Below are 13,524 nucleotides of genomic sequence, written 5' to 3'. Positions count from 1 at the left end.
TTAACTTCCCCTTGGGCTTTAATTTTACATCTATGGGTGTGATGGGCTTCGGGTACCACGGGTGAGTACACCTGTCGATTCTTTGTTGCTTCCTCCCGGAACTACAAGGGTTAACCACTTCCAGTGCTAGACTATACTGGCGGGGAAGGGACCAGGAATGGCTTGGATGCTTTGATGAAATAGCTCCGTAGCTCGCCGAAGCGTAGCCGGATCCAGTGCTGTAACTGTTCTGAGAAGGACAGTAAGTGATCCAGCAAGCCCCTGAAGCATTAGACAAGACTAATGTCCAGGGAAGTGACACACTTTACTGGGAAACACACAGGCTTATATACAGGTTAGGTGATAAAAAGGTTATAAATCGGGACAGATCTTCCCGCCCTGCCCAGACAGTCCGGCGCCGCGCTTAGGCCACTGAGCCCCGCAATGTCGGGCATACTTTGGTCGTCGTTCTCGGGGTAATCCCGAAGGAGTGGCGGCGATCTCGGGGGTGCCGAGGGGGCCCTCGGGGTCCAGGAACATCTGGTCCAAAAAGCGACATGATCGGTCAACGGGGGGACAACAGTTCAAAGTTTCCCCGGGACGAACCCCGAGATAGCCGGCGCGCGTTCGGCAGCCGTGCCGCTCGTTTTCCGCTCCTCCGGAAGTCCCAGCGACCAGGCATCCATGGGAGGCTTCTTCCCCGAATCATTCCTGCTCCGTACCCCCACCCCCCTGTGGGTTAACAGCAGGGAAATGGTGCTGTAGGGGGGGCTGATGGTGTCCGGGTTAAAGTATGTGGGCAGGGCATGTGGAACATGGACAGGGTCGGCACATGATGGAGAACAAAGGCACATAAGACATTCATACAGATGGATATACCGTATTGGCCCGAATATAGGCCGCACTTTTTTCCCCCACTTTAAGACTTTAAAGTGGGGGTGCGGCCTATATTCGGGGTCTAGCGCCCGACACCCGGGACATGTAGTCCCAGGCGCCGGGCAGGCAGCGGGGTTAGGATACAGATCCCCCGCATCGGTGCAGGGGACCTGCATCCTACTCCCCGATACGCTCAGACAGCCTCCCCTGCCGGCACTTTCCACGGGGGGAGTACCGGCACGGGAGGTTGTCTAAGCGCATCGCACGGACAGGGCAGACTCCCGGGTGTCTTGCAGGGCCGACGGAAGACACATACGCATTACGCAACACGCGTATACAACTTCCGGTGCCGGTACTTCCGCTGAGTGCCGGCACCGGGAGTTGTATACACGATGTGCATAGATGTCCTCCTCCGGCCCCGTAAGACACCCGGGAGTCTACTCTGGTAAGTTGGGGGGGAGGACAGAGTGGCAGCATATCTCGGGGGGTGGGGTGGACAGAGAGGCAGCATATCTCGGGGGGGGGAGAGGACAGAGTGGCAGCATATCTCGGGGGGGAGAGGACAGTGTGGCAGCATATCTCGAGGGGGGGGAGAGGACAGAGTGGCAGCATGTTTTTTGGTGCTTTTTTAAAGAAAAAAACTTTTTCTTTAAAAAAGCACCAAACTTTTAGGGTGCGGCCTATATACGGGGGCGGCCTATATCCGAGCCAATACGGTATATATCAATCACAACCCCTGATTATTAAATGGCACTTTTTAACCCAGGGTTGTGACAATGGACAAACAAAATTAGCCAAAGTAAGCCGTATATACTGCCAATCCACCACTCTACCAGCATTTCTGTCACAATTTGTATCACAATAGCTTGTAATATGTGTTATTATATGATATTTATAATGTACCTATTGCTGACACAAATAAAGATAAAATTACTGTTTTTTGTTTTGCCTGTTATTACTATGCTGTCTTTACATTTGATAATGTTCAACAAATACCATTTAGCTGAGCTAAAGGCATGGATTGTACACGTTATGTTTATTTTTGCCTAGGGGAAAATGGCGTAAATTGTTCAGTTATGGCCATCTAAAGATCTGACATAAAATGTGCATTGCAATCTCCACATACAAGTGGGAAGACAAACAATCTAGAATGTGTTTCATAACACTCTGGAACCTGAAGAGTTAACTCACAGAGCAAAAACACTTGTTGGGAATAAATCATGTCTCACTACAGTTAATTAAACAATTATGTAGATTGTATTTGAGATTTAAAATGAGTTGTCTTGTGGCAATAGAATCCTTACTGTCGGCTTTCAGATGACACAGATGTGGATACACGGCATATTATAAGGTGCCAAGATGCTGTGATGCTGTGATTCTCTAAAATTATGTGTGATTTAATTGTTCTCTTTGGAATAAAAGTTAAAAGTAAAAGCTAGATTGGGATATCAGTTTTCTTGGCAATGTTTATACCAGTGGACTGGTACCAATATGAGTTTAACCCCGCAATGTGTTAGTGACAATGCCCGTACATGTACGTGGTAGTGTTATTTGCCGTTGATCATGGCGTTTTCGCCGTGATCAGCGGCATCACAGTTTTCCTGGAAGCCCACAAGCGAGGCTGTCCAGGCAAAAAAAAGTTTTTCAGACCTTCCGATCGCCGTGAGTCACGGTGATTAGCAGTTTAAACAACAGACCAGTGATGCAAATCAACAGTCTTTTAAACACGCCCCCGGGCCAGATGCAAATGACCCAGAGGGGTCTTCACAACCTCCCGATCGCCGTGAATCACGGCCATAGGTAGGTTAATCGACAGACCAGTGACTGAAATCACTTTGTTGCCAAGCTTTAGACATTAATGGCTGTGTGTTGAGTTATTTTCAGAGGACAGCAAATTTACACTGTCATACAGACTGTACACTCACTAGTTTACATTGTAGCAGTATCATTTCTTCAGTGTTATCACATGAAAAGATATAATAAAATATTTACAAAAATGTGAGGGGTGTACTCACTTTTGTGAGATAATACACACACACACATACACACACACAAAAGAACTGGTTTAGAATGACTATAAAGAATTACCACCCAAAATATTACATCACTAATAACAATGGCAGCCTTCAGGTTTGTGGATAAATGAAGTTTATTGGAAGAACATGAGATGAAAAAGAGATTTTGTCATGATTACCATGTACAGCACTGTATTTTAGGCTCAAGGAGAAAAATACTTTTGCCCCTTCAAATTTCTTGTTTAGTTTTATTGTATTTTGGTGTCTTCAGTCATGATGTTGATTTTGGGATTGTAAAACAACTCTACTGGGAAAAGGACTTTCACTGTTGCGGCTCTTGCGTTGTATCAGATGAATCAGATTATGTTACAACAAACCAGATGTTTCTTGAAAAATAGGCATAATTGTACAGATGTGGCTGCATCTGAGTTTCCTGCTATGTAAGGGAAAACTGCACACTAGCCCATTCCTGTTTACATCATGTTCTAATGTATTGTTGGCACACAAGGCACCAGCTGGAGAGCTACACATTATATGGCTGCTGTAATGCCTGAAACATCTGTTCCATCATACTGAATTTCTGCAATTTTCAGCCCATTGTTAGAAAGTGCTTAGTGTGTTACTTTACAAAGGCATTGCTTTTATGAAATATTTTATAAACACCTGCCTTTCATAAATTACAGTCTTTGAGTTTGGATTTGAAAGAAATTAAGTGGATAGGATATTCAATCTCACAGAACATTAAACTTTCTAGTCAGGTACCTCAGAGACTCATTCTTTTTTCTATTGTATTAGCGATATTTCATTATAAATGTAAAATAGTGCACTTAACATCAAGTAAGTATAGTATTTAGGGTTACTGTGTTGATAGCTAAGACAGGGGAGAATGGTGAAACCTCATTTAGCATTCTGAAGACCCCATATCCAGAAAAGTATTGAGAGAGCTCAGAGATGAGCTACTAATGGTAAATGGTTTGCAAGGTAAAAAAATATGAAGAAACACTACTTCTAATAGAAACACTACTTCTAATAATCTCAGAAATAATGGATAGGGGTATGTCAGAAACATTTAAGTACATAAACTGATTAAACAAAGTACCGTATTTGTTTAATTATAAGACGACCCTGATTATAAAACGACCCCCAAAATCTGAATATTAATTTAGGAAAAAAAGAAAAAGCCTGAATATTAGACGGCCATATAGGGGGAAAAAAGTTTTACTAGTAAATATGAATTCATGTAAACTGTTTTTCATATTTAATAAAAGCTATGATTGAGAAAAATATTTTTTTGTTTTAATTTCCTTTTATTTGCCAACTTGCCCCCAAGTGATGCACATCTGCCCCCTGGCTTGCCACTTTGGTCTCAGAAATGCCTTATACCCCCTTATATGCCACTATGTCTCCCTAATATGCCTTATACCCTCCTATATGCCACTCTGCCCCATGATATGCCTTTTTACCCCCTTTATGCCACTTTGCCTCCAGAAATGCCCTTTAACCCTCTATATACCACTCTGCTCCATGATATGCCTTTTGGAGGCAGAGTGGCATAAAGGGGGTTAAAAGGCATATCATGGGACACTCTGCCTCCAGAAAAGCCCTTCCCCATATAACCCCCCCGACTTACCAGTGCTTCTGACTCCCTGGTGGGGGCAGCGGATGGAGGCCGGACGTGCTCCGCCATAGAAGCCTGGGCTGAAGTGCCAGCAGTAGCGGGGGTTGTCTGCGCCCATCGAGCGGACATTTGCCGGCTGCCAGAGAAGAGAATTCCCTGCAGCGCTGGGGGGAATTCTCCTCTCTGGAAGCCGGGGGAAGGTATGCGTAATGCACGTAGACAACCTTCCGCTGCTGCCCGCGCTTGGTGATAGAAGCCCCGGTGGAAGTGCCGACAGCAGCTGAGGTTACCAGACAAGAGGATCCAGGTCCCCTGCAGCGCTGCGGGGGATCTGGATCTTAGTCTCATAGTCAGACCTCTATTTGCATTTGCTCTGAAAAAAACCTTGTCTTATAACCAAGCAAATACGGTACATAAGGGGAGTATATTTCAAAGGAGGTGTAATGTAGGAGGTAATAGTCTAAAACTAGAAGGTCAGACGATTAGATGTAATGTAAGTAAATTCTACTTCACCGAGATGGTAGTAAATAAGTAGAATACATCATTACAGTAAAAGTGGTAGTGGTTAATACAGTGAATAAATTGAAATATGAATATTATGGTTATAACACAAAACCAAGAACAAAATAAGGTTTGCGGTTTTTCCAACTGCAAAAATGAACAGAATGAGCATCAAGCAAAATGTTTCTTATCTGCCAGATTCAATTCCTGTGCTTCTGAACATTTCATGCATTATAAGCACCTGTTTAACTATAGTTGCTTTTGGCAATAGTTTTTAATAGTATTATTTTATTTAAACTTTCAAAGGGTAGTCCATTTCATGTTTTTAATTGTATTTCTAATGAAGGTAAATAAACATTACCTACTAAAAGATACAATGACAATTGATGCAAAATGTTATTTATCAGTCATATTTAACCTCAGATGTCTTGAGGTATGTAAATAAAACTCCACATTTAAGACCTGAATACATTCACTCGATTTATGATAGAAGATATATATTATAGAACAGTATTTTTAAGATAACAATATAACATGACTATAACAACAATATATACAGTATATTTATAAAGATTCACCTCATGTTTGTTTGGATTGTAAAGAAAAGCTAATGATGACAGTTGCTTTTACATGATTTAGTATTCTAATAATACTGAAAACTACATGCTCACCTTATATAATTACACATCGCAGAATATTTATATAAAGAAAAAATATCTTATACAAACTTCCCCTATATTATGTCAGATAAAAAATTATTTGAAGCCTTTCATCTTCAAACATTTACGAAACTATAGAAATTGCTTTGCCAAATTATTTTTCAGAATGTTTCCTACCTTTGATCTGATTGTCTTCTAGGTTGATGCTTTCCATACTGTTGATGTCTAGTAATTTGTCAGGGAATTCTTGGAATTTGTTTCTTGATAGATTAATAGACTTAAGAAACAGAAGGTGGTTAACTTCATTAGGAAGTTGCCGAAGAACATTTCCTTCCAGGTTTAGATCTTAAAAGAAAGGATAAACACAGTTAGGGGACATGTAAGAGTTTGTCTTCTAGGTAATATGTTTGTCTCGTCACCAATACCAAAAATATAATATAGCAAGCATATATGGCCATTGTTAAGATGACATTATTTTCTTCTCTGTTTCTCTTTCTTCCTCTTTGTGTCTCTCCCTATATGTGTTTTTCACTCTCTATTCCTTTCTCCGCCTTTCTCTTTTTCTTTTTCTTTTTATGTCTCTCCTTTCTCTTTCTCTGTCTTCCTTTCCTTATCTTTACTTTTGTTTTTACTCTTTCATTCACTTTTTCTTCTCCCCTTTTCGTCACTCTCTCACCTCTACCTTTCTTTACTCTGTCTCCCTCTGTAATTTTAACTTATGTTGATTCTTCTTTCTTTCATTTTACCCTTTTACTCTGTGAGCGTAGAATTAATAATCCTTATCTATATGTGAATATATTGTAACTTTTGTTGCTTACCTCCAGGAGCCATGTTAAAAGAGCTGACCAAAACTCTGGGTATGGTTGAGTTAAATAGCCTGAACCAAACAAAATAGGACAGGTGCACAATTACTTTCCCAGCTATTCTTGAAAATTATATTTAAATGTACGTGTGTGTTCTGTCATGTTGTGGATTGTAAAATCTCTAAAGATAAAAGCTTTTAGATGTATTCATTGTTATTTTCATTGAGACTTTCACAAGATAATAGGAATGGTACAATATGCATTATACAAAAATATACAAAGTAGTCCCACAACAGGACCATAGGGTATTGAACAGACATATTGACAATTCCCTGCATCAAACAGGTTGCAAAGCACATATGTAAGAAAAATCTCAAGTAGTTTTTTTTATTATTAAGAAACAAAAGTCGACACTCTCTGGGGGGAGAAAGAGGGAGAAGGAGGGAGAGGAAAAAACAAAATTATATAATACGTATCCCAATATTCCCAGACGGAATAACTCTATCGCTCCTTATATTATATAGTTTAGTAAAAACTTGATCCAAAAAACTTAGATGACCTAAGTTCGGGGTGTACAGGTTTAGTAAAGTGTGAGATACGCCATTGAAACAACCTTGTAGAATCACGAAACGGCCCTGAGGGTCACATGTCTGGGACTGCAATTGGAAATGAACTTTGTTACTAATAAGTATGGCTGCTCCTCGGGTCTTAAAAACTCGAAGGGATACAATTTACATACTAACAAGCGGTGGTTTGACTAAGATAAGTGAGCATTACTATATCAGCTTTCTGTGATTTGTTTTCCTTAAATAACAAACAACGTTTGTGCGGGGTATTCAAGCCTCGCACATTGAGGGATAAAACCATGAGTGGCATTGTAGCAATGGACTAGTAGTGAGAACAGACAAACAGAGAGAGAGGAGACGGATCAACCAAAAAGGAAATAAAGAAGCAGAGAGTATGAAATATAACCAACTATGTCAGTCAGTAAGTATACACTTTGTAATTGGATAAGCACTTTCGACGAAAGGTAGTAACACGGGGGGGGGGCAGAGAACATCAATATTAAACAATTGCTTAAACACTTGCATAATAATGTATACACATGAGTTACCGAGTTGAAACAAATGGTAAATCCAAACAAAAAGCCAACCTAAATACCATAAAAATTACATCACAACACTCCCTGACCTTGAGAATGCGGGGAGCCCCCCTCCAAAAAAACATCCCAACTTGTCATGTTATGGCAAATACAAGTATAAGGATTATCTGCAGGAGGAGTGTGTCAGTGTGTAATATAGAGACTTGTTTATACTGAAATTATGTAACATATCTCCGAAAATGGAACCCATACACAAGAAGGTGATGAGAGAAACACAATGTTGCAAACAAAATATTGGCAAATGGAATGTATCAGTTCCCTAATATATGAAAATATGAATAGTGGCTGCATCGCTGAAAAGTACCGTATTTGCTCGATTATAAGACGAGGTTTTATCCAGAACAAATGCTCTGAAAAATACCCCTCGTCTTATAATCGGGGTCATCTTATAATCAGACCTCAACTAGGTCTGACTATGAGACTAAGATCCAGATCCCCCGCAGCAATGCAGGGGACCTGGATCCTCCTGTCCCCACCTACCGGTACTTCTGAGTCCCCGGTGCTTAGTCCAGGCAGCGTGTAGAGATCACGGGGAACTCTGATCTCTGACAGCCGGGTGCTAACCACACTTGCTCCCGGCTGCAGCGGAAGTTGTCTACGCGAATCACGTAGAGCTCTACACGCTGCCCTGACTACGCGCCGGGGACTCAGAAGCTCCAGTAAGTTTGGAGGAAGGAGGGGGAGGGAGTGTTAAATGGGGGGGCATAAGGCATTTCTGGAAGCAGAGTGCTCTGTGAAATGCCTTTTAACCCCCTTAATGCCACTCTGCCTCCAGAAATGCATTTTAACCCTCTATACGCCACTCTGCCTCCTGCAATGCCTTATACCTCCCTATATGCCACTCTGCCCCATAATATGCCTTTTAACCCCCTAAATGCCAGAGTGGCATATAGGGGTATAAGGCATTTCTGGAGGCAGAGTGGCACATAGGGGGTCAAAAGGCATATCATGGGGCATAGTGGCATTTAGAGGGTTAAAAGGCATATCATGGGGCACAGTGGCATTTAGGGGGTATAAGGCATTTTTGGGGCAGAGTGGCAAGCCAGGGGGCAGATGTGCATAACTGGGGGGGCAGGTTGAAAAAAAAGGAAATAAAAACAAAATGTTTTTCTCAATCATAGCTTTTATTTAAAAAAATTGTTCACAGTTTATATGAATTAACATTTACTGGTAAAACTTTTTTTCTATAGGGTAGTCTTATATTCAGGCTTTTTCTTGTTTTCATAAATTAATATTCAGATTTTGGGGGGGTCAACTTATAATCAGGGTCGTCTTATAATCGAGCAAATACGGTATATTATATGACTTCTGTTGCTGATTTTGCCTGTTTGACCTCTCCATTCCTGACCCGGCTTGCCTGACCATTCTATTGAATACCGTTGCTGATCTTGCGTGTTTGACTTTGTTTGACTTCTCTGCTCCAGACCCCGCTTGCCTGACCCAGCTTGCCTGACCATTCTATTGAATTTTTGGTTACCTAATTTTGGCCATGATTCGTATTTCTGCATACTGGGTTCCTCGTCTGATTCATTCCTAACAGATCCATATTCACTCAGCAGATATAGGAAAGGCTGAACTTGACGGACGCATGTCTTTTTTCAGCCTATGTAACTATGTATAGACACGTGTAAGGGAACCAATTAGTCAGACATACATCTCCCATACTGCAGGGCAGCATTTTATCTGGGCTGGTGGCATCAATACACAAGGGGGCAGCTGGGGTCATTACATAAATCAATTGTAAAGGGAGCCTGTCCTGATGCGTGTGTGTGTCTGGGTGTCGGTTTGGCAGAGCCTGTCCTTGTAGGTGGGTGTCTGGATGTATATGTGAAAAAAACAAAAGCATTATTCATACATTTTTCATCCTCACTAAATTAATTACATTGACAGAAAATGCCACCCCCAGATTTAACAATTCTGGTGTTATGATCTCAACATCTCAACTAACATCTCAGTTATATAGAATTGTGGTACATTTCAAGCAATTATAGGACATATATTATTAGGTGCACATCACTCTTCCAAAACTGTTTTTACAATTAGTAGGCTGGGTTCGTAAGTGGAATTTTAAACCAAAAATTATATATTTCTGTAAAACAGACAACCCAGGGTATGTCCCTAGGAGCTTCTGGACACTTGTGAACAGGCCCGGACTGGGACATAAAATAAGCCCGGGCATTTAAGACTGAGCAGCCCATTTTTTTTTTGTTAAACCAAATTCTGACAAATTTAATATACCATTTCGTGTTGTCTATTGGCTGGTCAGATCACCCTCACGACGAGTGAGTCTGCACAGCAGGGACTGTGACTCCCTGCACAGCATAGCAGGGAAGAAACTCAGACCTCAGACCACCCCAACCGAATTGCGGCGCACAGCCAATCCTCTAGGCGGAGAAATGTGACGTCAGGTAAGTATAACCCATGACCAGCCTCCCAGGACTGCAATATGGGAAAAGCGAGAGGGCCGTCTTTCATTTTCAAAACTAGTTATGGATTTTTTTTCTCAATTACAGCTCGACTGGCCCGGCCAGGGCCAGATTAAGAGCATCATGGGCCTGGTGCTGAGGATTTTGGTGGGCCTTTTTTGGAAATAAATAAAATAGACAGAATGGACAGAATCTTAACTCCTCTAAATCCATGTGTACTGGATAAAGAGATTATCAGTGCTCGGCAGATAGTATAAGATAGAATCTTATGTGATGGGAGTGGGAGTACATCAGTACACTAAAAAAAGTCATCATACACGGGACCCCTGAATCCACAGTTTAGTGCCACTAATACTTTTTAATAAGATACGCAGATTGAAATAGAGTAAACAACACCTTTACTTTTGCGCTCACTGATTTCTGGGCCTAGAATGTTTTGTCCTGAAGTGACTACAAATTCAGGAGGGTGTTTTATCTCTGGATAAGTAAAAATTAAAAAAAAAAAAAATTAAAGAGTTCAATTTATTCCTACAGAAAGTAAAGGGACAGAAAACAGATGACTAAATACACACCAGGACACGCTCTGCCACCCAGACACACACACACTAGGACAGACTCTGCCACACCGACACCCAAACACACACACCAGGACAGGCCCTGCCACACCGACACCCAAACACACACACCAGGACAGGCCCTGCCACACCGACACCCAAACACACACACCAGGACAGGCTCTTCCACACAGACACCCAAACACACACACACCAGTGTTTTTGCGTGTCGTCAATTGTCACCAAGGACTGTCAATTGTCACCAAGGGATTAAAGAATGAGCAACAAGAAGAATTAACTTGACAGATGGCCTTAATGCATAGTGACCTCGGGTAGCTGCAAATATCTTTGGTTTAAAGACTAAATTGTTGGGTACAGTGGACATAATCTAAAAATCTACCTCACCTTGGGTTATGCAATGCTTATAAAACATACATTGAAGATCTTTAACCCCTTAAGGACTGGGCTTATTTTTTATTTCTGCACCCTGTGGGACCGAAGCTGTTTTAACACTTTATTTAGAAGTTTGTCACAAAATTACAGTTTTTGTTAATGTTAACCTACATCACTCTATACAGTAATATATTTTATGCTCAATGAGAAAAATATATTTTGATGGGACTTCCCCTTTAACAACAAGTTAAATCAGGTTATTCTGGTATTAATTTGTTCTAAAACCAAAGCATCACAAAACGGACATTAACTCTAATTCAGAAAGGTATACAATGTTCCACTTTTTTTGAAATCAGTGGTTCTGTGCATAAATGACTCCTGATTTATTGACATTTGATTTAAAGGACTTACCTATACCACATAAATTACAAAGTACATAGAGAGATTACACATTTCAGATTGGATATACCAATGAATCAATCACCATCTTTAATCTATATTAAACATCACATACCTTGTAGTTGACTGAATGTGCTAAAGAATTTGTTTGTCAGCGCCTTTATCTCATTGTTGGCCAATGTAATGGACTGGATATCCTGCGTCACATTTGTCATAACTACATAAAGACCAATGGGGAAGGAATTCAGAGCACAGCTCGACAGGTCTGCAATAGGTACAAAAATCAAACAAAATTTGTCACAATACAACATAGCTACTATCTCAAGGCACATTTCTTTCATATTCCTCCATCGCAATTTACAATTTTCTATATTGACACACCACTCAAGAGAAAAACAATGTATACAATATATAATTAGGAAATTCAAATTATTTTGTTTTGGGTCCCAAGGAAAGTCACTTAAGAGGAATGTGTTCATAATATACGGTGGATACAGTTAATAATTATTATTCTACGTTATCATTAAATGTTTGAGGTAACCCTAAAGGCCCCATTATTGTTATACAGTAGAAAAAAAGAACAAGAGGTTCACATTAATCGTTTAGACGCCCTTTTGCACTGCAAATACAGTTTATATCAATGCATTCAATTGTGAGATACACAGCCAACTTTTTTTTCAAAATATTGTAGAAAAGGATTAAAAAAAAAATTGCAATCTTATATTCACACAGGAATAATGTTATAAATCTTACATCAAGTTGAAACAAACCACATGAAATTCAAATGATGTGAAGGCACTACAAGTTACTTAGAAAATTATAGAATGCCTTTTTTAATTTGATTAACATATAGCTAGGCATGGCCTGATGAATTATTGCATAACATGTGTCCACTCAAATGAAGCTTAGTATAAAAAAAAGATAACAGGTAAACATGGATGAAGCTGGAACAATTGTCAACCTTTGCCATTTTACAGAGGCTTTGCTTCTTAACAGAATATAACATCATTCTTTATTTTTATGTTTCCATCTCAACAGAGTCCTATTGCTGCAGAGGCCTAAAGAGGAAGGAACAAAACAAAGAAGGCAGCACATAAAATACAATACATTATTCACACACATGTGAAGGAAGAGTCAGCAACAGTTGGAAGAAAAGGTCTACAGAAGGTCCAAAGAGTCAAGGCAGAGCTGGGGTTGGTGGGTGCATCAAAAGCAATATGGTTAAATTGGGTGAGATAGTGGGTTCCCAAGTAGGTTTTTTGAAGGAGTTGCAGAATCCCAGTCAGGCCTGGCGGGGGGATATGTTAAGAGTATTGTAAATGATTAATTAGCTTGTGAAGTGTCTCCTTTAGGTTTCCATTTGACTGATGGAAGGGTGATTATGTTGATATTTTGTGCTTGCTTCCTACACCTAAGGAATTTTTAGTTTAGGATGGTAGGATAGGAGGTTGATTGACAGGTATTTTAGTAACTGGTTCCAAGCACAAGAATTTGGTGTCATGGCTTGGTTTAACTAAGATGAAATTTTCAGGCAAAAACTATCTGTGCATAAGAATTTGCAGTGAGGTATGAAGAATGCGGGCACTTGGGTTAGTGTGATGCTCACGCAGAAAGGCGCTTCAACTTTCAGAGCCCAAGGGATTAATTCTCAACAGATGTACCAGAAAGGGATTTGTTGGGCTTTTAGTGACTTTTACTGGTTTAAACATGAATGTACTATTTACGCAAATGCTTTTGTAGAGGACAACAGGGTAAAGAACCGGTTCAGAAAGGCGGATACTCTAGTGAAATGTTTAAAGCTGCTCCCCCTTTTAGACAATTATCCAAACAAACAAATGGCTAAATTATGTCAAAGTTTTAACAAAGGTGAGAATTAAATCTGGGTCAATAATCTCAAATCAGTTGAAGATAATTAAAATATAGTTAAAGAGAAAATTAGAAAAGAGTTATCACTTCGTAGAATTGAAGGCCCTTTTATTTTTCACCCTTTTCCTAATTTTAGATTGTCCCTTTTGGGTTTAGTGCCAAAGAAAGATAAAGGTTCTTATAGATTAATTCATCATTTATCTTTTCCTAGAGGTAGTTCTGTTAACAAAGACATTAATAAGCTGTTTTTTTCCAGGTACATTTTATTTTACA

General features: G+C 40.2%; 1 protein-coding gene across 1 annotated transcript in view; it reads right to left on the bottom strand.

The window, feature by feature from the left end:
• The window catches only part of LRRC20 (leucine rich repeat containing 20), a 141,264-nt gene that overhangs the window by 62,204 nt on the left and 65,536 nt on the right, over positions 1 to 13,524 (bottom strand). The window contains exons 3-4 of the mRNA XM_053450153.1: positions 11,501 to 11,650; positions 5,826 to 5,993 (exon numbers count right to left, since the gene is read on the bottom strand). Of these exons, the coding sequence (XP_053306128.1) occupies positions 5,826 to 5,993; positions 11,501 to 11,650 (318 nt within the window). The remainder of the gene's footprint in view (positions 1 to 5,825; positions 5,994 to 11,500; positions 11,651 to 13,524) is intronic.

Source organism: Spea bombifrons, chromosome 11 (assembly GCF_027358695.1).
Source record: "Spea bombifrons isolate aSpeBom1 chromosome 11, aSpeBom1.2.pri, whole genome shotgun sequence".
In the NCBI taxonomy this organism is placed as follows: domain Eukaryota; kingdom Metazoa; phylum Chordata; class Amphibia; order Anura; family Pelobatidae; genus Spea; species Spea bombifrons.
This window is presented reverse-complemented; position numbering and strand designations above follow the sequence as displayed.